General features: G+C 36.8%; 4 protein-coding genes across 4 annotated transcripts in view; 1 reads left to right on the top strand and 3 right to left on the bottom strand.

Annotated features, from left to right (window-relative positions):
• Positions 1 to 630: 630 nt before the first annotated feature.
• On the top strand, positions 631 to 2,360 carry gsta.1 (glutathione S-transferase, alpha tandem duplicate 1). Its single transcript, XM_053333232.1, has 6 exons — positions 631 to 879; positions 1,065 to 1,116; positions 1,347 to 1,479; positions 1,563 to 1,698; positions 1,795 to 1,920; positions 2,030 to 2,360. Exons 1-6 carry the CDS (start codon positions 793 to 795, stop codon positions 2,165 to 2,167), a joined length of 672 nt encoding a protein of 223 aa, XP_053189207.1. The 5' UTR covers positions 631 to 792; the 3' UTR covers positions 2,168 to 2,360.
• Positions 2,361 to 2,555: 195 nt separating this feature from the next.
• tmem14a (transmembrane protein 14A) lies at positions 2,556 to 6,270 on the bottom strand. Its single transcript, XM_053333237.1, has 5 exons — positions 6,196 to 6,270; positions 3,798 to 3,880; positions 3,599 to 3,700; positions 3,412 to 3,499; positions 2,556 to 3,300 (listed from the first exon to the last, which is right to left on the bottom strand). The coding sequence occupies exons 2-5, from the start codon at positions 3,871 to 3,873 to the stop codon at positions 3,258 to 3,260; spliced, it is 309 nt and encodes a 102-aa protein (XP_053189212.1). The 5' UTR covers positions 3,874 to 3,880; positions 6,196 to 6,270; the 3' UTR covers positions 2,556 to 3,257.
• A 1,170-nt stretch (positions 6,271 to 7,440) lies between these two features.
• agpat5 (1-acylglycerol-3-phosphate O-acyltransferase 5 (lysophosphatidic acid acyltransferase, epsilon)) lies at positions 7,441 to 20,890 on the bottom strand. The gene is made up of 8 exons (XM_053333212.1): positions 20,162 to 20,890; positions 19,143 to 19,212; positions 18,935 to 19,050; positions 18,726 to 18,815; positions 17,068 to 17,158; positions 15,652 to 15,813; positions 11,531 to 11,654; positions 7,441 to 10,400 (listed from the first exon to the last, which is right to left on the bottom strand). Exons 1-8 carry the CDS (start codon positions 20,378 to 20,380, stop codon positions 10,175 to 10,177), a joined length of 1,098 nt encoding a protein of 365 aa, XP_053189187.1. The 5' UTR covers positions 20,381 to 20,890; the 3' UTR covers positions 7,441 to 10,174.
• A 1,780-nt stretch (positions 20,891 to 22,670) lies between these two features.
• mcph1 (microcephalin 1) overlaps positions 22,671 to 23,783 on the bottom strand; it is a 32,469-nt gene continuing 31,356 nt past the window's right edge. The window contains exons 14-15 of the mRNA XM_053333241.1: positions 23,355 to 23,592; positions 22,671 to 23,264 (exon numbers count right to left, since the gene is read on the bottom strand). Coding sequence (XP_053189216.1) covers positions 23,212 to 23,264; positions 23,355 to 23,592 — 291 coding nt within the window. The 3' untranslated portion in view covers positions 22,671 to 23,211. The remainder of the gene's footprint in view (positions 23,265 to 23,354; positions 23,593 to 23,783) is intronic.

Below are 23,783 nucleotides of genomic sequence, written 5' to 3'. Positions count from 1 at the left end.
CCTCACACCTTTATATCATACCATGACACTGTGCTCCATCTCCTGGGTGGTGTCTTGCAGTAGAGACGTTAGCTGAGTCAGGTAACGTTGATTCTCATCCAGTAATTGATCAACAGTTTCACTAAAAGAGAACAGAGACTCTGAATGGACTGTGTGTGTGTGTGTGTGTGTGTGTGTGTGAATTTTATTTGACTAAAGGTTCATTACTAAACTTTAAAGTGCAGTGAATGACCTCTAGTGGTAGTTTCGTGATTTATGCAAAACCCAGCAGCTGGTTTTAGGATATTGTGCAACTCATTCTGCACAGAGTAGACCATCTTCATTCCAACATCTTCTACACACTAATATCAAAAATAGTCACATAATTTAACAGTGTTATTCAGATACGATGTTACAATAATACACTAGTTCAGCTCCAGTCCTCATCCATGATGCTTGGCTGCAAATGTTAATTAGTCGTGTTTCTATTGGTCAGAACCAACCAACCAATCACAATCCCGTCTTTTGATCTTTTATTTTTTTCTTTTCCTTTTTTTTATTTCACAATACTCTTATATAACGAAGACTTGATTTCTTCCCAATTCACTGTGGTGTCACTCTGAAGAGACGGAGGCAAGCAGGTACCAAACCTCTATAAGGAGGTTTTTTATTATTCATTAATGCACAAACGCCTGCAAGTCAAAGGTTTGGAAAATGAGTAGATGTATCCAAACTTGTTAATGGTACTGTATTAAGTGTAACAGTATGTTTTCTTGTCAGCTTTACAGACATTTATAAAATACTTCATGTGCTATGGCTGGAAAGGTTGTGCTGCACTACTTCGATGGGAGAGGGAGAATGGAGTCAATCCGCTGGCTTCTGGCAGTAGCAGGAGTTGAGGTAAGGAAAGGGTGTGGTGGTGATAATGATAAAAATGAAGCTTTTAGAACTCAAAAATCCTCCAGTAAGGCAAGGCAAGGCAAGGCAGTTTTATTTATATAGCACATTTCATAAACAATGGCAACTCAATGTGCAAGTGATTAAATCTGTGTGAAAACTATTGCACAATCTTTTCCTGTTTATAGTTTGAAGAAGTGTACATTACAACCCGTCAGCAGTATGAAAAACTTCTGAGTGGTGAGTTCTATTTTTTGTTGTTGTTGTTTTAAACAAAAAAGTAGTTTGGGGCAAAAAAAATCACATCCGTTTCTAATTTGTTTTCACATGCAGATGAAAATGCACACGTGTTCAGTTCATTTTTCAACATACACAATTTACAACCAGGGGTAATCTACGGGGAGCTGACAGATATGCTTTGCAATTTGGGAGTGCCATTCCTAATTTGTCTTTTGTGTTTTTCTCTGCAGACAGAACCCTCATGTTTCAACAGCTTCCCTTGGTGGAAATTGACAACATGAAGCTTGTTCAGTCAAAGGCAATCATGAACTACATCTCAGAGAAGTACAACCTTCATGGGAAAGATCTCAAAGAGCGAGTCATGTATGGCGCATTTTTGTAAAACCACTTTGGGAACATTTGGTTTATTTTTGTAACTTACGGTGCATGACGATGATTTTCCTCAGGATCAACATGTTCTCGGATGGACTGATCGATCTCATGAAAATGCTCATGAGTGTGCCCTTCACTATCAATAAGACAACAAAACTGGACAACATTCAGACTAAAGCAAAAGAGCGTTACCTTCCTGTGTATGAAAAGGTATCATCATCATCATCTTGGTCAGGACAGTGTTTGGTGTTTATGTACATTTATGTACATGATAACTGAAATGTGTGTATCTTACCAACCTGTCAGGCTCTGTCTGGACACATGTACCTGGTGGGGGGTAAACTAAGCTGTGCAGATGTGCTGCTGCTTGAATGCACGCTGACATTACAGGAGAATTTTCCTGAAATCCTCTCTGAGTTTCCCAACATCAAGGTAAGCATGTAAAAGTGATTTACAAAAGCACAAAAAGCCACTGATTAGTTCTGTCCAGCAAAATGTTTCATTTTCTCTGTTTATTGATTTATGCCTATCTTGCATTTAGGGTTTCCAGGACAGGATGACTCAAATGCCAGCTGTCATCCGTTTCCTGGAGCCAGGAAGCCAGAGGAAGCCTCCGTCAGATGAAGTCTATGTTAAAACTGTCAGGGAAGTGTTCAATGTTAACTTAGTGTTCCCATGAATGCTATAAAACATCAGATACATTCCTCACACACACACAGTGTAAATATTCCTTTATGCTAGCACAACACGTTTGACATATTAACATATACCATTTATAATTGTGATTTTACTGTAAGAGGAATGATGCTCTATCCATCACACAGGGATATAAAGAAAGTCTAATAACCATGACATAAAATTACAGTACATGAATGTTTGAAGGTGAAGATTTCATAAATAAATGTTTGACTTTTGGGGTGTTGGTGTGCTGTTGTTGTTTCTACTTCTCAGACAGGTTTTTGACCATACACACACAGCGAGGTGAGTGCTAGCACTGATGCTTCAGTACATGGTGTAGGATTTGGATTATTATCACAACTTGTAAGCAAAAAATACAAGCATTCTTTTTAGAATCACATCCATTTATTTAGTTTTATTATTACAAAAATCAATAAGACTTTTCCTCACATACTTTTTACAACAACATTTCATTCTAGTAATCTTCATGTTTTAGCAGCAAAACTGACATTATAGTTTTTACAGTTATAAGCCCACTGCCAAGAAAAAGAATAGTAGAGCTGCAACGATTAGTTAATTGACAGAGTATTGATCGTCAACTATTTTGATAATGGAATCATTTTTTTAGTATTTTTTAAACAAAAATCTACTGTTCCCATCTTCTCAGATATGACTTGTCATACATGACCGTAAACTTAATATCTTTGAGTTTTGTTCTTTGACTGTTATATGTCGAGTCTCCTTTGGCTCTGAAAAGGCATTTTTTACAATTTGCTGACATTTTATTGAGAAAACGATTAATCAATAATGTAAAATAATAGTTAGCTGCAGCCCTCACTTATCTGCTGCTGTGCTGCCAGTCATTAATACAAGTGAAGACATTTGTGGTAATAACACAATACAGAAATTGATCTCAAATCATGCATTTACTTTTATGCACAAGGTCATAAACAAAAAGAAAATGATTTACTGCAAGGCTTTTACCAGTTCATCTTAAATCTGTAGTTGACAAAGCAGCAGACTTGAGTTAGCAAGCTAACTGGAGAATGGCAGGTTGTTTGAGAGACAGGACGTCTTCTCTGCTTCTTCGGTCACATCATGATCAGGAGTAAAAGTCGGAACACCATCAACAAACTGTGAGGAGACAGCAAATCATAAAACGTTCATTAAACCAATAAGTGCATGTTTGCACGTTGCATGTTTAATCATTTCACAGGTTTGCAAATTTCTGAATTATATTCTGACCTGAGCCCCGACATAATGCCAGCCGGCATTAATTTTCCAGATTTCTTGTATCTCATTCCCATCACGACTGAAAGGACTCCAGAGGTAACTGAAAAAAAGAAAAACAGCATCACATGTTTTAATGTACTGACATTTATTATCAAATTCTGCTCAGAACAAGATGATTATCAAGATGAGTCATACTCACGCAATGAGACCTTGATGTCACTCGGGTCACGAGAGACTTTGAAGGCACCGTAAGCAGATAATCCACCAAAAACTAAACCAGCCATCAGAGACATCACACTACCTAGAAAGAGTTGGACACATAAAGATGATGACGATCAGGATGAATAGTCTGCTGACTTTTTTCATTTTTTTCAAGCGACTAAGGGGGATACTTGTACCTTTTCTCTTGTATCCCATAAATCCTCCGAGGGCAAGGGCTGCCGCATAGCCGAACCCAATCCAGTCCATTGCCATCACAGGGCTGAAAGCAGAAACACAGCACAGTGTCTGAGATTCATTGAGGACTTAAGTATTTGGTTAAGCTTTGAGATCACAGTTCTGAGGTACTTTTCCTTTACTTAAATACTTCCATTTTCCATTGCTGTTTTATGCTAAATATTGAACTTTATACTCTGCAACATTTATTTGACATTTATAGTGACTACTTTCTTTACTGGTAAAGATTTTACACACAAAGCATAATTGAGAAAATATTCTGATAATTGGTTTATCAGTTTGAATCATTTTTTCAGAAAAATAAAAATCCTCCGCAAATATATTAACAATATAATTCACATACACAATATATTCTGGTTTCTTTTTGTCTGGAAAAAATAACAGATTTGAAGATGTCATGTTCTGGGAAACTGATCATTTTTCACCATATTCCAACATTTAATAATCAATTAAGTGGATAATCATCAGCAGATTCATTGATAATGAGAATAATCATTCTAAATCCTAAAAATACAACGTGTTAAATTAAACTGAAACTATGAAGTAGTAAGTTTAGCTCTAATGGGGACATTAAGTAGCTCTTGCTGATAATACATTTGTACTTTTGCTTAAGTTTGAGTTTGAATGCAGGGATTTTACTTGTAATGGACTATTTTTTACATTGAGGTAATTCTGCTTTAACTTAAATATCTGAGTACTTCTTCCCACCCTCCTGTTCCCCAGTTCAGAGTTGGCACAGGGAATATTTAAAAGTAATCTATCTTGCGATTTGCTGTCATGATTATTTGCTTTAAACTCAATCATGTTTAATATTCCTGCAGTTTAGACAGTAAGGTCATGTCAATGCCCTTTAGTTGTCAGACATGATCATCTAACCTTTTTCACAAGGATGAAAAAGAAGTAATAGTAAAGTACAAGTAATGAAGTGATCCTCTAATGGCCTGTATGAACACGTGGGATGATTATTGTAAGTGAAAACCTGTTTCACCGTTTACTTAAGCACCTGTTTTAAATAGCCTTGAAAATTGTGAGCCACTCCTACAGCCAGCAGGTGGAGACATGTATTGAAGCCCACACTAAAACATGTGACCCACTGTAGATAGGTTATGGCAGCATCTCCGGCATTTAGGACTAATGCCAGGATATATTCTGGCCAATTTCTCTTTTGAATAGTGTAATCGATGCATGACTTTAAATTGGATAAGACCATGCCTTATACAGAGAGATGTAGTATGTCAGGGTGCAACGCCTAAATCCTCCACCCATGCCAACCTAGTACTTTCACATGACGGTGGATTGATGTCTTGCAACGGTTGGTAAATCTTAGATACTCTCCTTTTACCACAAGGATCTAATTCCAGTATAGTGTTCAACATATTCTCAGCTGGTAAGCGGGGAAATTGGAAGGATTTTTTGGCAAAACTGTGTACCTGCAGGTATCTGAAGAAATGGTTCTAAGGAATATTATGATCTTTCTGCAGTAAGTCAAAAGAAGCGAATGTGCCATCTACAAATAGGTCGTTGAAGAATACCAATCCATTTCAACACCACATTTCAAAGGCAGTATCAATTTGGGATCATGATGGAAACAGGTGGTTTCCTACCAAGGGAAGAAGAGTGATTGCCTGTTTGAGGTGAAAATGCTTCCTAAATTGCAACCATATTTTGAGGGAGTTTTTAATGACTGGTCTCAAGTTTTGGAGACTTACATTAATGGGCAAGGGGCTATTTAGGATAGAAATCGGCGAAAGTAACAAATTAGATGTGAGTTCCATAGCAGCCCAGATTGGTCCCTGCTTGCTTTCATACACTGGGATCCAATAATTCAATTTAGAGATGTCAGCTGCCCCTAATAGACTAGGACGTTGGGCAAAGGCAGGAGTTACCCCAGATAAAGCTAGTAATTTGACAGTCACATTATGTGATTGTTCAATTGTTTAAAACCATGTCTCAGTTAGCAGAATCGGGATCATCTGAAATAAATACAAAAAACGTGGTCTTGATTGTGTTCACTCAACTAGTTTTTTTTTTTTTTTTTAAACTCAGAATAGAGCTTAAGACAAATTTAATATATACATTAATAAAATAACAAATGAAAGAGCTGAATTATGATTATTTGAGTTGTGGGTAGCTTATAATTAAATCAAAAGGTGTAAATTTAGTCTTTCCTTTCAACTCGTATAAGAAAACACATCATGTTTACTGAAGTGCCGCTAGATGTCGCTGTGAGCTATTTAATTATTAAAATGTGGGAAAAAAGAGCTCAAAACACACATATTAACGATAATGATTTACTCCAGGTGTAGTACGAGTTATTATCTAGTTATTATTCTTACATACCTTCAATCAAAACAAGTACAAGAGGACAGCGAACAGCACCAATCTGCACTTCCCTGTTTCTGCCCACAAACTGTGATACGCATGCGCCATGTAGCTGATGTGGTGTTCGCAGACCCTCGATAAAGTAGGAAAATAATAATTCAGATCATTAAAATGAATAGGTGGTTTTTCAACTGTGAAAGAAATTCATGATAAAAATTGACACAGATGCTATCACGTAAATTCATTTTTATAAGTTCCCTCTGTAAAGATACAGCCTGATGGTCTACTTTGTGGATTGTTCAAGGGCAAACACAAGGCCTACCCAGTGTAAATTTACTAGTACTATTACACGTTTTAGGTTTTACATGATTCCACCCAAAGATCAATGTGCTATTTTGCCCTTTTGACTTCTGGCTTCACCCAGAAGAAGATTTCGTAATAAGTTCTTGGGTGTAGTGAATAGTAAATAATTGTTTAATATTCACAGTCACTGATAAGTCATCACTGATGACTCAGCAGTCCTGCAGATAAAAAATGATAAGTCACAAATAAAGGGTTAAATGTTTCACACATACATTTGTAGTAAATTATCTTGTGCTTAGAAGATAAAAAAAGAACATCTTTCTCTGTAGGAGACTGAGTCTATTCCTCATTTATTTTCGTATTAACCTCTGGAACCAGAGAGTTATGATCACCTTCTACAACAAATTCAGTTTTGTTTCATTTAAGTTATTAAACTGAGCCCGTATCTCTTGCAGCCTTCAGACCCAAAAGATTGTATTTTATGGCTGCAGTAAACAATGATTTCCATTCTTGATTAAGCTGGAACAATTTATTTTTGAGACAGAACTGGGAAGTTGTGATATTTTCTAATCATGACAGAGCCCAGGGAGATACATATAAATTGCTTGCTTTGACTTGTCAACAAACCCTGATATTCAATGTAAAATATGAAATAAAAGCAGCAAATCAACTAAAATTGTCTCAGCACTACTTCAAATTGCAGCTACTTTTAAATTGCAGGCCAGATGAAGAATTTTAGTTTAGTACAAACTACAAGGAGACATATGAAATTATGCCAAAGGCATCTACAATTTATTTTCAATTTTCTTTAATAAGATTGAATTGGAAAAAAATACAAATACTGAAACTGTGGTGTGAATGTTTCACTTTGTGAGCGTGGCACTTTAAAATGTATCTGCATGGTTTCAAAGGGCTTTGTGTGTTCAGTAAGATAAAACAACAAAGAGAAAAAAACTTGACTTTCCCCAAAGAAAACCACTTTATTTCACTTTAATCCCCATTTCCATAACTTTACACATTATAATCATTTATTAATAGTCCTCAAAAAGTGTAAATCAATGCATTTTCAGAGCAAAATAAGCCACTATGAACTGTAGACAATGTGACCACATGTGGCAGAGAGCAGAGCGCCTCCATGCGGTCATCTGGTGGAATGAGCCACTGTGGTCCTCTGGTTGTGGGCTGAGGACCGAGGACCAACTCCTCCAAAGAGAAGGCACACATTTCCAGAAACAGTTGGCATTTAAATACTGTCTACAGAGAGTTTCCTGATGAGTTACAGTCTGATCTTGTCAGGATAAAAATGACTATAAAATAGCTGACAAGGTGTCATTTAAGAACAAGGAAGGATTATTCAAGTGAGGTATTGGAGCGACATGTAAAAACCATGAGATTTACTCTAACATCCACATGAGGAAAATATATCTCAGCCTAGCTCTACAGGAGGACGAGATGGCAAATATGTAAAGTGACTCGTGGAAAATGCAATGGTTTTCAATACAGTAAACGACGACGACAAACATACAGTGCATTTCACAATACAGTGACGTATATACAAATGGCTTTGAGTGCACAGGAACCTGCGATATACTGTTATCATGGCTTTTTCTAGGTAGATACTTTAATGTGGTCTGTAACATGGTATTCAAAGTAAGAAAATGCATATAAAACGTTTCTGGAACTGTGAAGATCTCCAAACACAGATACGATTATAAAAATCAATTTATAATGTATTTAAGCCAAAAAGAAGAAGAAAGAAAGAAAAAAAAAACACCAACAACAAAATAAACAACTACAACGGAAAATACATGAAGAGTTTTTGCTGTCATCGGGACTGTCATTGGGCATGTTAGAAAAGTATTGCTCAACTTCACACTTACTGTATCGGGGCAAACACACCAGGTTTTGGCAATGATTGACATTTTAAAGGTTAAAGCCATATTTCACTTCAATAGAACTTTTTCAAATTTTTACACATGCACTCCTCCCATATGAGCCTCAGAGTTCAAAGACAAAGACAATCTTATATATAACATACAGTATTTTTTAAGGATATTTAGGTAACACTTTAAAAGTCCTTTAATTTTATACCAATTTCCTGGAATATTTCTGATTGTTTTGCAGGTAATTAACAGTTCATATTTAAGACATTTTACAGAGATGGTGGTGCACTGTGGTACAATATTAAAAGAAAATCAGAAACAAGTGTTACTTTGATAAGTGACCATTAAATTATAAATTATATTTGGGTTCATACATATGTGTAAATTTGCAAAACGTCTTAAACTGACAGAAAATACTTTCAGTGTGTATTTTAAAGGGTGTTAAACAATTAGAGAACAATAAGCTAAGTTAAACAATAAGCACATTTAGCCTACTGTATACTGCCAAATTACAAAGAAACGTCCCAAGAATGAACACTAACACAGCAACTACTTTCAGGAAATATATATAGTTTAATACAAAAAAACTGCTAACTTCAAAAGTAGCTGCTGTGAAACTGTTGTCCTAAATGTCCTAAAATAAACTGTTAAATACCTGCTGATTACTTACTAATTATGAAATTAAGGGACATGTAAAATAAAGTGTTACCAGTCTTTAAATGCTAACAGTTGGGTCTTCAAAAAATAAAAAATAAAACATTATATAGGCATAAAATACTTTTCTTTTTATGGCTACATTCATTATCTATATAAAACAAATTCATGTCTTAATATTCATGGTAAACAGTACAGCTGGTGTCGCGTTTATGAACCCCTACAGGAGACGGATGCTATCAGTTATGTTCTACTAATGTAAAACATCACTTTAAAAGGCTCTGCACACACATACAAGTGTTTGAGTATTCTGGCTCATCAGACGTCTGCTCAGGTTAACCTGTGGGCGGGACTATGCTGAGAATTACACCCGGATGTACCGACAAGAATGATTGAGGAGTGACAGGTCTAGCAAAGTTAGCAGGAAAGCAAGGGAGATGTCAATCAAGCACAGTTTGTACACACCCAACACAGTCCTGAGAGGAGGTCCGATGAGGCATAATAAATTACAACACAGGTGTATTTGTTTGTGCACGCAGGGCCTTTAAATAAGCAAAGTGCATAATCCTTCTGATTTGGGACTTGGCATAAACAGACAGCAGACAGCATTACAACCAACACCAATGAGTCAGTGCACTTCGTAATTAACGGCCCACAATAAGCAGGCTTGTGTTGTGCATCTTGTTGTAATCTTGTTTTCAGAGTTCTCCGCACACTCCTGTGCTAAAATATAAATGTTGTATAACAGCTTTAAATCTGGCCAATGTTTGATGGAAAAGTGAGCATGCAAAAATACAAATTTGGCAGATGAGCAGGGCGGGGGGGGGGGGGGGATTGTAGCTATTTTTATCTTATTGTAGAGATGAAGGGATATTTCTGAGGAAGCTAATACTTTTCAACAAATCCACTCTTTTTTCATCATTTCAGGCTGCGGTTGCAAATAACGCGAGGGAACAAGTAGCACAAAAAGCTTAAAATTTCTCTGTGTCGCTGTTCGGTTTTCAGCTCAAGGTCAACAGTGAGCCAGACATGTGGGAAAAATCTCTGATACTGTTCTGCATCTGGAACACAGCTTGTAACACGATGCAGAAAAATGGCAACATCTCTCCATGTCTTGTCTTCTATGCGTCTCGTTGTGGCAGCCTCCACCCTGTTCGTTAAGGGGAACAATTCACCCACAGCCATCCCAGAAGTGTCCCGTACACCCAGGTTCTCACGTACAGTTTTCTGCCACTCTCCGTTAGCAGTAATGGCAGTGTCAGTCCCCCCAAGATCATCAATGACGGGAGGGTTTTTGAGAGGGGCAGTGGAGAAGGTCTGGCCTCCCCGGGGAAAGTGCATAGTTTGTCTGCATCGTCCGAATCGTAGAAATCCGTCAGCAGCCTTTGAAAAGACATATAGCTCTCTTAGGGATTGTGCTGCATTTGCAAATGCACAAGGACTAAAAGAAACTGCAAGTCAAACGAAACATTGGAAAACAATCTGTTTACAAAAACTGCACACAAACAGAATCAAGGCTTTCTGTGGCTTAGTGAGCCTCGTTAACACTGGGCTCAATAGATTGCTGATCTCTATTCTGAAGATATTTTATTTCACTTTAAAAAATGTCTAAGGCTGCAACTAACAATTATTTTCATTGTGGACTAATCTGCCAATTATTTCCTAGATTGGACAATTAATTGTTTGGTTTATTAAATAATAAAAAATAATGAAAAAATGTCAATTTCAAGACAAACACTAACAATACTAACATGTTAAGACATTCAATCAACTGTCATCTATGAAAAGGAAAAACATCAAATCTTCAGATTTGAGAAGCTACAACCATCAAATGTTTGGCAGTTTTTGCTTGATAAATGACAGAAACTATTAATTGGTTGCTGATTATTATTCTGATGATGGAATCTTTGATTAATTGACTAATTGTTGCAGCTTTTAACATGTCTGCAAGTCACAGTTTGTACCACTGACTTCACCTGTCGGCCCTAACCTTTGGAAGTAAAGAAAGAAAACATTAATGACTTCCTGTAAATGGATTTAATTATCAGCATTATTGGGGGGAAATAATTTTAATTTTATTAAAGTAATCTAGAAAATGACCCTCATTTTCCACTCATGAGTTACTGTTGTTCAAATGAAAAGATAAACAGACTTCATCTTTTTTTGCTTTTGACTGATGTTCTTTTTTCTTCTCTCCTGTCATTTACATGATATGTTCTACATAAATCGTACTTTCCTGAATTCTCATTATTAGCCCCCCCTCGCAATGACTCTACAACCCTCCAATTTAGGAAGTACAGATTTAAACAAAAGGGGGACGGTTAATAGTAAGAGTTGCACAATAAGACAGAGTGCTTTGTTATTTTCAGGGTCATACAGAAGCCAAGATGCTGATCTGTGATAAACTGGTGCCGTGTGGAGGGAAAACATCAAAAACCTCGCTGCTCTTTGCCTATTGATTGAAACAAGCCACTTCAATGATGATTAATAGTTTCACCCACACACACACTTACCGGTCCTTGATTTCAAACCGCTCGTGCAACCACCTTCGGAAAAACACTGGCTCTGGAGGAATTTCCTTTATGTCCACACGTTCGAAGTGTATGTGGACTCGGGGACATTCTTTGCACAGGAATTCTGTCAAACACAAAAAAATAAAGAGACTAAACAAAAACAGGAAGAGCCTTTCAGCAAAACCGCACGTAGAGTAAGCACTTAAAATCAACATGGGGTGATATTGATAGAGTGGGGCTGCTGTGACGCTGCAATGCCAAGGCCCCTTGATTCAATAAAGTACAGACCAGGAAGGCTCAGCAGCTTGTTGGCTACACTGGAGTTCCACAGTTACATAACTGAGTCTCAAACTGGGGCAAACACAGAATGGGATTAAAGCAAAACTGAAAATGAAATTGGGTCAAAACCAAGTTAAGTTGGAGCAGTCGTCAAGCCAAATTTAATATAAAAAATCCCCAAATTCATATTTGAATTTTTACTTGAATATTTTCCATTTTCCTAATGAGATAAAACCAAATCAGTTTCTACAGCATCAAATACCTTTTCTTAAATTAAATCAGGTAAAATGTTTCCAGAGTGGAGTCTCAAGCCAAGTGAAAGTGTCAGAGCATGGAGCCAAGACAGAAACCAAAGTGTCTGAGAAGGTCAGATGTAAAATTGTAATCAAGTGTGAACGCTCAAGGCTACACGTGTATCCCCAGAGACCTTCAGTTCCTGTTTCCACAACATGCAATATTATCAGGAAACCTGGTGCTGTGGCCAAAAGAGGAAACTTGATCGAATTGAGAAGCGAAAGACTGCTTCACTGCACCTCCATCAGCTGCCGCACACATTTAAACTGACCTTCAACACAATACGTGCCGCTTTAATAAACACTTATAACTCAATGAAAAAAGGTTAATGAGAGGAGAGACACAAACAGGATTTATTTTTGCCAGATCACATCTGAAAAACAGCCGTTCTTAAAGGAAAGAAAACTACCTTCCTTCCTCACCCATGAAGGAGTTAAAGGCTTGTTTTTGGGTTGTTGAGCACCCTGGAATCATAAGATCCTTAAAGCATTTCATAAATCAAAGCTGAACCTACTGAAGGAAAGCTGAGCCTCCACAGCAGGTCATGTGTTTTAGAGCAGAACAATAACCCCCAAAACACCCGGGAAGAGATCAAGCAAAAAAAACAAAAACCTGATCTACAGTAAATGCCTGTAATAAACTGCAGAAAAGCATCTGAGAGAAGGAATTCAGACAGTTATTTGATAGTAGCCAACTTGTGATCTGAAGTATTTCATTCTACACGAGTACATCTTTTAATTAAGCCTTCCATTTATTTAATTATTTTATTCAATTTTTTTTTTTTTGATGTAATGAATCAGTGATAAAGTCTGTTCTACAATGACACAGAAATATGTATCAAGGTTAACAAACTAATTGAGCGTATTTCCATCCTCATGTCTTGAATAAAAGCACATTCCTAGAAAATGGTGTAAATCTGATCATTTATATCAAATTACATATTGTACCAAATGCCATTCATTTCATTATGTTTCTTCTCTTAGGAGAATTTTTCACTTTTGTAGGCTTAAACTGGCATCAATGTTTAACATGATTACTTTCCATCAAGAGAAGGTCACAGGTCACACATTCATGTTTTTGGATAATTTGAGAACATTTCATTTTTAAAAAGGTATAACTCTCTGCCCTGATTGATTACACACGTGTGCAATTTTGTTTATTAAAAAAAAAAACAGTTAACCCTGCAGAGTTAAATCACAGAGCCGATTCTAATTATACACGTAGCTCGAGGTTGTGTGAATGACATTACAATACTGAATCTGGATTTTCAAACATCTGCCTTCAAACATGTTTAAAGTTGAGCTGTAGGCATCTACTCAGAAGTTACAGCTGAAGAGATTCGTCTCGTGCCAAAAAAATTATAAAGACAATCAGTATATATATAAATATAAATAAACAGATCATGTGGAAGACATGGTGCTTGAGAACAGTTCATTTACTAATCTATTAGTTGATCAACAGATTATTCAGTAACAATTTTTATAACTAATCATTTTTCAAGCAGAAATGACCCAAATTTTCTGGTTACAGTTTCTCAAATGTAACACTGTGCTGTCTGTTATGACAGTGCATATACACAGCCGACCCCAGATCGGAGGTCCTTCGCTGCATGTCACCCCCCCCTCTCTCTCCCATGTTTCATGTCAGTCTACTGCCAAATAAAGGCGTCTATGACAACAAAATCTTCAAAAAAATATGACAGTGCATAGAGTTTTAAGCAAGCAAGCAAACTGAAGACATCACTGTGGCCTCTGAAAAAATTTTTGTGCAGTTTTTTCACTATTTAAAAAAAATCTTCATAAACTAAACCATTTAAAAAAAATCTCTGGCACCTGCACTGTGGCCTTTTTAGAAGGTTGCAGCATTTTTTAACACTCTGAAAATATTCCTTTAAAAAAGGCAATATTTATTGGAATTTAAATAGTTTTTTTAAATGTCTTGCTCAAATACCTTGAATTCTGACATGATTATGGACAGCGCAAATCTTTAATAATGGAAGGAACTCACGTCCATATTTCCTATTATGTATCCATAATTAAATGATGGATATAAAAACACACTTTTTTTATCTGACATAAATGCTAATTTGAGTGTTTAAATGCATGTAAGTGCCAAATATGAGGGCATGTGATACGTGCTACAATACAAATACTGTAACACAGATCACAGTATAATAAGTTGAACTGATTTCATTGTTCCTACCGATATAAAATTTGGCAGATGGGAAACGGAAAGAACATCAATAATGAACAATTAAAAAAATGTAGCTGCAGTGTGAACAAAGCCACGAGTCATTTCCATCTCCTTGTGAAATTACTAGAGTCACCTTCACCGCATGAGACCAGGAAGTGCGTGATGAGAGGAATGCTTTTCTATTCTCCCCGTTGTGTTTTCTCAAATCACATCGATGTTTATTCCTGACAGAAACGGGATGTTTTTTTTAAACATTCAAACAGCACTCATCCAACAACTGGGAACACAGATGAATGAAAAACACCAGAACAAGGAGTCACGCTGTTTACAGGAAGTAAAGGTAATGTTTGCTATGTGATTACTCACTGAGGGAGTGTACACAATGTTGCAGAATTGATAATACAAGAGCGGTGTGGAAATGCTGATTAACAGAAAACAGAGGTGGACTGTGGTCGCTATCAGCTGACATCAACTGCATTTATAGCTGGTATTAATATTCTATTTCTATCTCTGTGATGAACAAATTAAAATCACATATCCTTCATTGATAACTGGTGTTTAAAATACATTGAGTTTTCATTTCATTCATTCACTCTAATCAGGTTTCATTTCTTACCTGGCTGATTCCTGTAGATGCTGTCTAACTCCAAATGAATTTTAGCTACACAAAAGTTGATGTTTTTTTACCCATTCAGATGAGTTAACCAGAGACACAAACGGCAAGACCAGGTGTAAAGTAGTCATTCTGATTTTCTATCATTTATATCCAATCCACTTTATTTATATAGCACGATTTTAACAAACACAAGGTTTCCAAAGTGCTGCACAAAAAGACAGAAATATACTGTAATGATATTGATATCCGAAACTTGAGGTTAACTTATGTAGAAATGCTCCCTGTAAGTCAAAAGCCAGGACTTCAGCCTGCCCTGAACGCTTCATTTGCTACATTTTTTTTTCTGTTACAATCAAACCGAACTTGTCTTGTTGGACATTCCCCTAAATGGTTGTCTGTTCCCTAGTCTCAGTTGCTAAGGTTGCTGCTAAAGTTTTTCATTTGTTTTTTGCATTGTCCACACACATATTTTGACTCGAATATGTATGGATGTATTTGTGAAGTTGACATTTTGAGTACAAGAATGAGAAAAAGCAATGAAACCCTATCTTTAGTCACTGGAAGTTGGCTGAGGGACAGCTACTGAGAGCTGGCCAATCAGAACGGGGGCCTAGAAGAGATAGGAGCTAAAAACGCCCTGTTTCAGAAAGAGGCTGAACTGATTGCCTGCATAAAGAACCAATAAGATAAATATTCAACTGTAAAACATGTAAAGATATTCCCGTCTAACCCTGCTTACCTGGCATTGATGGTGCTGGTCTTCTTTGACCCTTCCCAGTCATCGTTCCCTCGTAGGCTACTGTGATGTCATACACAGCGTTCAGGTGGCCTCTCATGGACTCGATGGCTATGTGAGAGGCTTTCATTCTGGGTGTAAGGGTGTGCTTCAGAATAGCCAGCCCTATAGAAAGGATGTAACAAAAGAAGTGCATTTATTATTACTGAAATTTGGCATATTAGCCGAAGCAATAGATGTGTTTTAAGCTATATTGGGCCGTCATGGTAGCCTAATGCTGGCCATGTACTCACACTTACTATTTATTTAACTTAAAAGTATTATTGCCTCAAAAATACTTTATATAAATCAATGATACATGATTAAAAAGTTCAGGTATTTTATGTGAATGGTTGTGTTTGGGTACGTTACTGCACAGTGGGTGTGTTTCTGTCGCCGTGGCACCCTCCTCTGCTCACTAATACCTCACTAATAGCAGATAATGTCATGTGCACATGTCAGCTCTCCACAGTGATTTATTTGGATTAATGGGGGAAGGTAATATTCGGTGCTGTGGTTCAGAGATAGGCTTAATCTCCAGCCGACCTGAACGTCACAACACACAATAGCATCACAATAATCATGTTGATGCAACAAAGGTAGTTAGCTGTAAAATCTCATGGCTGTATTGAAAAGTGTATTGCAATTAAATAAAAACACAGAATAAATATGTTTATTTCAATTATGCAGAATAAATACACAAAGATATTCTGTTTCAAAATAATTATGGATGGTACCGTGAGTGAGAACTGAATTCTCTCTTATAAAAAGGAAACACCAAATTAATTTATTCCTCAAAATTTTGAGCTGCACCAGATGGAATATTGAATAACCAGTTTAGATGGAAGCCGGCCAGTTCTTGGCACCGCACCAGTAATCCAAAGACGACAGAAACTACTGTGGCAGATTTTATGGTTTTAAAGCTCTACTAATTAATACTTCAACAAAAGATAGAAACAAAAATGTCCAAATGTTATAATTGCTGTGCCAATTTTTTTTACTTTCATGCATCCTTGAAAAAAAAGCCTCATATTTAATATAATTTGCACTCATACGTATATATATAGTAATGAACTTTATAATTAATTAATCCAATAATGCAGAATTTAAACTAGAAACTTTACTTTGGCAACACTAATTAATTACTAACTAATTAACACTAATGGAAACACATTCTTGCAGTGTGCTCTGTCAAACAGAGACTCACATGAGTGATCACAAGTCACACATCCAAACTTAGTCAGCTGTTTTTGTTTTATTTACTGAACGGGCCACTGTGTGTGTGTGTGTGTGTGTGTGTGTGTGTGTGTGTGTGTGTGTGTGTGTGTGTGAATTAGTATGCAGAAGTACAGCAGTAAATGGCTGCTGTCATGCCAGTACCTTCTTTAGTGGCAAAAGCCTGACTGTCAGCGATAACATTCTTGAGCTCTGGATTATACCGAGTTCCTTCTGGGAAGATGACAAGGTACATCTGTGGGAAGAAAAACATGTGAAATGAAAGCCTTTTAACTTTTGGTTCTTATTGCACGGGCCAAAGTACAATTTCTAATATTTACAGGATTTGTTGGGCAAGAAACGTGGAAATCAAACATCATGTTGCACTCAGAGCGATTTCATCACTTCGTTCTTTTAAATCAGTTTGACTTGCAGCTGAAATGAAAACTCTTTAATGACATAGACCAAACCTGCTCTTCAGGTCTTGGGTTGGATCCCAACCCCGCCTGCCCCCAATTTATGATGCCATATGAGTAAAAAATGTCACCATGTTGTTCTATATTATGATGGTCTACGATTATCTCAGGAGGTTGTATTGTGGTAGCATGTATTTTGGAGTCATTATTTTTCATATTGTGCAACATGTTTAATGCATAAAAGCTTTTTTCAATTATTCTGATAAGGAACTCAGAACATTTACAAATGATAAAACAGATCATAGACTTTGAATTACAGCATAAAACAGTTAAGTGAGTTTTATTTGAACTATTTTAGAGTTGATATGAATTTTCCATGAAAACACCTGATTTCTGTGAACTAGAATAAGTGAGCTTTTTGCCCTTTAACAATATGAGAGCAGGGAGTTAACCAAAAAGAAAAACAATAACCTGAAAGATGATGTAAAGCTCCGTAAAAGCCAAGGGGAACTGCAGAGTCAGGCGAAACTTTTCTTGGGTTTTTCATTTCGAGAGACTCCTTTTATATTAAACATTTGATACAATATTACTGCAGAGCATTCATAGTGTAGCTTCAGGTCTCCAGGGCCACTTCTGTCCAATACACAAGCACATGTGTGCACATGCACGCAAATACACTGCGAACAACACTAATCTCCTACAGTTTAATCCAAAAAAGTGATTAAAACAAGCCCTTCCACACAATAACACACACTGCAGCGGGACCTTCCTGATCCAATGTCAGATTATCTATTTCATGTCTTTGGTGCTCCCATCATCAGATGTGTGGTTAATGCAAAATATTCCATGTGACAAACCATTTATATTAACATACTAATTACAATAAGTTACTAATTATTTTTTTGAGGGCAGATGTTGGCAGACTTCAGCATAACAAAAAAATCTAATCTAATGATTCTATTAATGGAACCAACCACATTTACAAAAACTGGGAAAGTGATGGTTTTGAATTCAGAAAGACACAATTTTTTGTATAAATGTGGATATATAAGATATATAAGACTCAAGATACTAGAAACAAATAAGGCTGTTAGCGATGGTAATACCTATCAAGTTTCCGCCAAAATTGTTTGCACTGTTTGATGGCAGCTATTTAAGGATATATGCAACTATTCGAGACTACTGCTTCCTTCCTGTGGTTAAGATAAAGCTGAAGTAATGTTGAGCACAAGCTTTGTAATGAAACTACAGCTGAGGTTAAAAATATGATGGTTTTAATTTAAATCCTTCTTGTCTTATGTTTTCATTTCAAATATTACTTCTTCTACGTCTGTGGGTAAAGATATGACAGAGAAAATATGAATGTAGTGAAGAGGCTCACATAAAACATTAATAAAACAGACTTACTGGTGCTCCTGCCTGAGTTTGAGAACATAGCTTCTTCTTCATGCTCTTTTCATTAAACTTTGCACTTCGTTTCACGTAGATTCCTCCATGCTAAAAGAAAAAAAATAATAATCTAAGAACAGCAGTAAGGAATGGGATTACAGTTAAAGTCACATCTTTACATCTGTAATTTACAGAATGACATCCAAATACTCACACAGCTGCATTACCTGAGAAAAATACCATCCGTAAAGCGGGAGCCACTTCAGTCCATCTTTAAGGACATATCTGACATGACCAAGTGCGCTCTGCCTGATGGCCAGCATGTCGGCAATTATCCAGTCAGCTGTGTGAACATCAGTAGAGATTAGATTTTTACTTTAAACTGTGCTCCAGACAAGACTACATTTAACAAGGAGGCAAATGCAAAAGTAATACCTGTACATTGATGGTTGGACAGGTAGATCACATTCTCTTTGTTCTTTGGTATATCTCCATATATAACAATCTACAGGAGGAACAAGAGCAGATTAAAAGGCATTACAGATCCCAGCTGTACAGTAGATGGACTGGACTGTCATTAATTTGCAGAATAATTCTACAATGAAACCACAAGGTTTTTATTCAGTTCAGAGTGATTCTGCCCACATTTACACAACATAAACCGGCAAAGACTGCAGCTTTTCAATAAACCCAAGAGGATTTATTGAAAAAAGGTCCTTTCTAATCTACTGATGTGTTTTTTGCTACATAACATCAGACTAGGTTAGCTATTGTTTTTATACACACCCTAATGTACAGCAGGTGTGTCAACATATGTGTAAAAGAATGCAGACTTTCCCGCCATGCATCTGGTTCATCAAGATCAGTCTCAGTGTTTGGCTAAAGGACAAGTATGCCCATATGAACACTGTAATCATTCCTCTGTTCATACTGACTATCATAAGATCCCCTTTAAATGTTCAGTGTAAGTGATGGAGGCCAAAATCAAAGGTGCGTCCACAAACTTTGTGCAAGATTACTTTTAAAAGTTGATCTGATGCTTATATGAGACTTCAGCAGACTGAGTTAGTCATAAGTCAAAGCCTCGTATTAGGGTCAGATTAACTATTAAATACATTTTTGCACAAAAAGAGGCTTGTGGATTTTGGTCCACATACTTACATTGTAAGAACATTACGAAGGGATATTCTTACGCTCAGCATAAACAGGAGGAATGATTACAGCAAGAAAAACGTGTCAAAACCTGTAAAAATGCACTGACCTGCCTGCATGGGTTGTGCATGTAATTTCAAATTAATTCCAAGTTCATAGCCTGAAAGCCACTGACACAGGGTCACTTATACATGTAATATATTGCTATTCTTAGACAAGATATTAGTGAGTTAAAAATAGGCAGTCTTACAGACGGTGACCTCTCCATCAACAGATCAGACATGCTGTGGAGGATCTCTCACCTCCACTCCTGTGTAGTTCTCGAAGAAGAAGAGGACCATGCTCTGGTAGATGCAGTAAAGTCGGTCGTCCAGCTTGTGATACACTTTGGTCGGTAGGACAGTTGAAAGTAAGCGCCAGGCCCCCCATGACAGCAGGTAAGCTGGAGCTGTCCCTAGCATGATGGTAGCTGGAAACCAGTACCGCAGCGAGTAAGTGTGCACGACCAGAGAGAGCAGCATTTTCACCACCTCTGACCTCTCTTAAAGTGGCACAAATCCCTGAGGTGGACAGCTGGACTGCACTCTTATCTATCCCACAGCACACCTGGCCTATTTAAAGCACACCTGCACTCACAAGTCAGCATAAGAAAGTAAGACAGCTGCAGGAGGAGAGTGAGGAGCTAGTTGGCTAAAGCTAATTTTAACCTTGTGTGCAAAACGCAGCCAGCCGATTCGGCTTAAGCTAGAGCATGCATTCATACAACCACACAAAAAAGCGAAATTAACTGCAGCTATCTGATAATATCCTGGTACAGCAAACTATCACACGACCTCAAGTTTAGAGAAAGCGCTAGCCTACTATTAAACCGGAAAGAAAGTCTAAAATAAAACGCTACATTTGAATAAAGACACCCCCCCTCTAATGTAGGTGAATTATCAATCTAGGCTAAACGCTAGCTCAGGTGTTATAAGGCAAAATATGTTGAGTATCCTTCCCTAGTTGTTCCTCTTTATCCAGCTAGCTGCTCACAAACTAGCTTCTTGCAGCAAATGTCACACACGCCTTCCTACGTCATGACGCGCAGTAACATCGACGAAGCCGATTGGCTGAGTGACGTAGTAGACGCCAGCCTATCAGCATTTGTTATTTTATTAAAGGACCGTACCGTAAATTATTATATAAAATATTGTATGTTGACATTTTTTAAAGTTTAAGCCACAAAAAATACATTATATAACACTAAAAGAGAGCATGTATTATGTTTTTTTTAAATATATGAATGAACATCAGTAAAATGTACAGAAATTAATTATCTGAATATGTTCTGCTGGGTTGCTAACACGGGGGTAATCCATACTTGAGTATCTGTTACAGTCTTGTTTCCTTTTACATACTGGGGTGTATTTTCCCTTCTTTCAAGGCAGCTATTGATTATTCTATGTTTAGTTTCATTGACACTCGAATGCTGTTTTCACATTACTGAAAGTGGAAAGCTTCTCTGTACTCATTGAAAATCTGATTTTAATCAAATCCTGCCTATGAGCAGGATTTGTGACATCATAACTAGCTTGGTAGTTAATTCTGGTCCAATATCAAGCTTACACAAGTATGATATGGAAACTTGAAGCCTCCAGTGCACAAACACTGAGAATGGACTTTACAGTGAAATAGAAGACATCTTGTGTCCAACAGTTAAAATTGTGAAATGAACAATATATTCACTTAATTTGTAATGAGGGAGCGGAGAGGATGTGAGATGTAATTTTAACAAGATAATTTAAACGTTTTTGTGAGAAGAAAACATATCAGATATATTATTAATATAGTAGAGTATTTTATATACATCATAAACATGCAAGAACACAAATATAGGTGATTAAAGCCACAGTATGATTCATATTACACACTATTAATTCACATTTTATACAAAGGAATTCAAATGAACACATACACACACACATATATATATATATATATATATATAATCTAGTTATGTTCATACTGTGGGTGGGAAGATAACAGAGGGTGTAGTCCTGCATGCTATTAGTCATATTGTGCTGATGTAGAGTGAAAATGTGATAAAAATCTTTATTTTACTGGGCTTGACCTGATAAAGTGGCTCTAAAAGTAGGGTACAAACAAGGGGACGACAGTTAAAATTTACAACTAAAATCAAGCAAAAGTAAATATGTTTATTCGGTAAATCCCTGTACTGTTCCTTATTTTACTGTACTGTACTTTATACTTTATGAACTTATCATACATTATATCTTGCATGTATTAAATTGTTCAGAAAAGGCAAACAGCTTCTCATATAACACAAATAAAAATTTCAGGTAAATTTTAGAACATATTTAGTTTCCTTTGAAGTAGTATTTGATATGTTCCATGTCTGATATTTAAGCATGACTGACAAGTGTGAGTACAAGCTGTGCTGTATCAGTTTGTTCATTTGTCATCTGTCATGCAGTGATATCTCAAACACTGCAGAGTGGATTCTGACAACACGTCGGACAGATTGATGGCTCTAACCTTTATGTTCTGTGCTTATCAAACTCAAGAGGTTGCTACACTGTCCAGTTATTACCCAATGATTGTGCAACATTTCTGTTATATTTAATCAGTGTTCAATGTGTTACTTAATCTCATCATAATTTCAGTACATCACACAAAAAATGTACTGACCTTTTGGTCCAGAAGGCATCTGCAGCATGTATACTGTTGTTAACAGCTGATGAATCATATTTCCTGATAGTAAAACTGAAACTGCCAGAAATTTGTTTCATTATGATAAGTGACCCCTTTGATTCTTAAACCAGTCTTTATTTAACACGAAATACAAAAAAACAAATCATAAAATCAACATTTAAAAAAAACAATGACATCACAAAACATTAAAAGACAAAGTGTGTTAAAATGGCTCATGGTATTTTAAAAGTCACATTGCAAGTTAAAAGGCTTGATTTCACATCTTGTTGCCAAACACACACAAAACACACATCGGTTACACAGTAGTGGTTTCTACTTTAGGAAAAAACTAAGAATAAAGGAATAAACATACGGCATGCATTCAAAGTCTATTCAATTTCATGTTTCAAAGTAACTTACAGTGTTCACATCAGTTAATGGTTGACATTCCTGTGAAGTTATAGGTTTCCATGGTAACCAGAGGCTAAAAGTCTTTGAAACAGAACATTTATGTACCTGTGAACCCGTGAACACATTGTTCAAAGAAAGGTGATAAACCTGCTCAACAGGAACACTGCATGGTGGAAACGGAGGGGATGTGACAAGACGGAGTCCAGCACAACATGTATACAACTAAGCTCAAAAAATATTATTCCGCTTTTTACTCCAAGTCATAGTTATCATATGACAGCTGCTTCAGGTGTGTGATGCTGTCTGAAATAAAATCACAAAAAAAGAGAGAAACAGTTAGTGACATGATGAAGGAACGTATCATATAACAGACATTAGCAGAACACATCTTACCGAGCACCCACTGTTCAGACAGGATCCGGCTTCCCTCTGGTCTCCTGCCGCTGTACTTCCCGATGCAGATACCTGCCTGCCGCACAGTTTTGCAGATCGTTCCTCCACAGAGCTGGATCAGCTCCACCAGACTCTGAGTGGGCGGCTGAGAGTGTTGGGACACAAACATGGCTGGCTGGTCCTGGAACAGGTCCTGCTGGTGCTCCCCAGCAGACAGGTGCCTCTGGAGACGGCAGATCTGTTAAAGACAGACATTAATAATTTAATACAGTTTAAGTTGAAGTTAAATTAAACATTTTCTAATTTAAATATGTTATAGAGATAACGCCACGGGCAAAGTGAAATAATCTTTTATAATCAATAATGTAGTTAATATGTCATATCTTTGTCAGGTCCAATACAAATCAACCTGACATTCCTAGTCGCAAC

The sequence above is a fragment of the Scomber japonicus genome, chromosome 14, assembly GCF_027409825.1.
Source record: "Scomber japonicus isolate fScoJap1 chromosome 14, fScoJap1.pri, whole genome shotgun sequence".
In the NCBI taxonomy this organism is placed as follows: Eukaryota; Metazoa; Chordata; class Actinopteri; order Scombriformes; family Scombridae; genus Scomber; species Scomber japonicus.
This window is presented reverse-complemented; position numbering and strand designations above follow the sequence as displayed.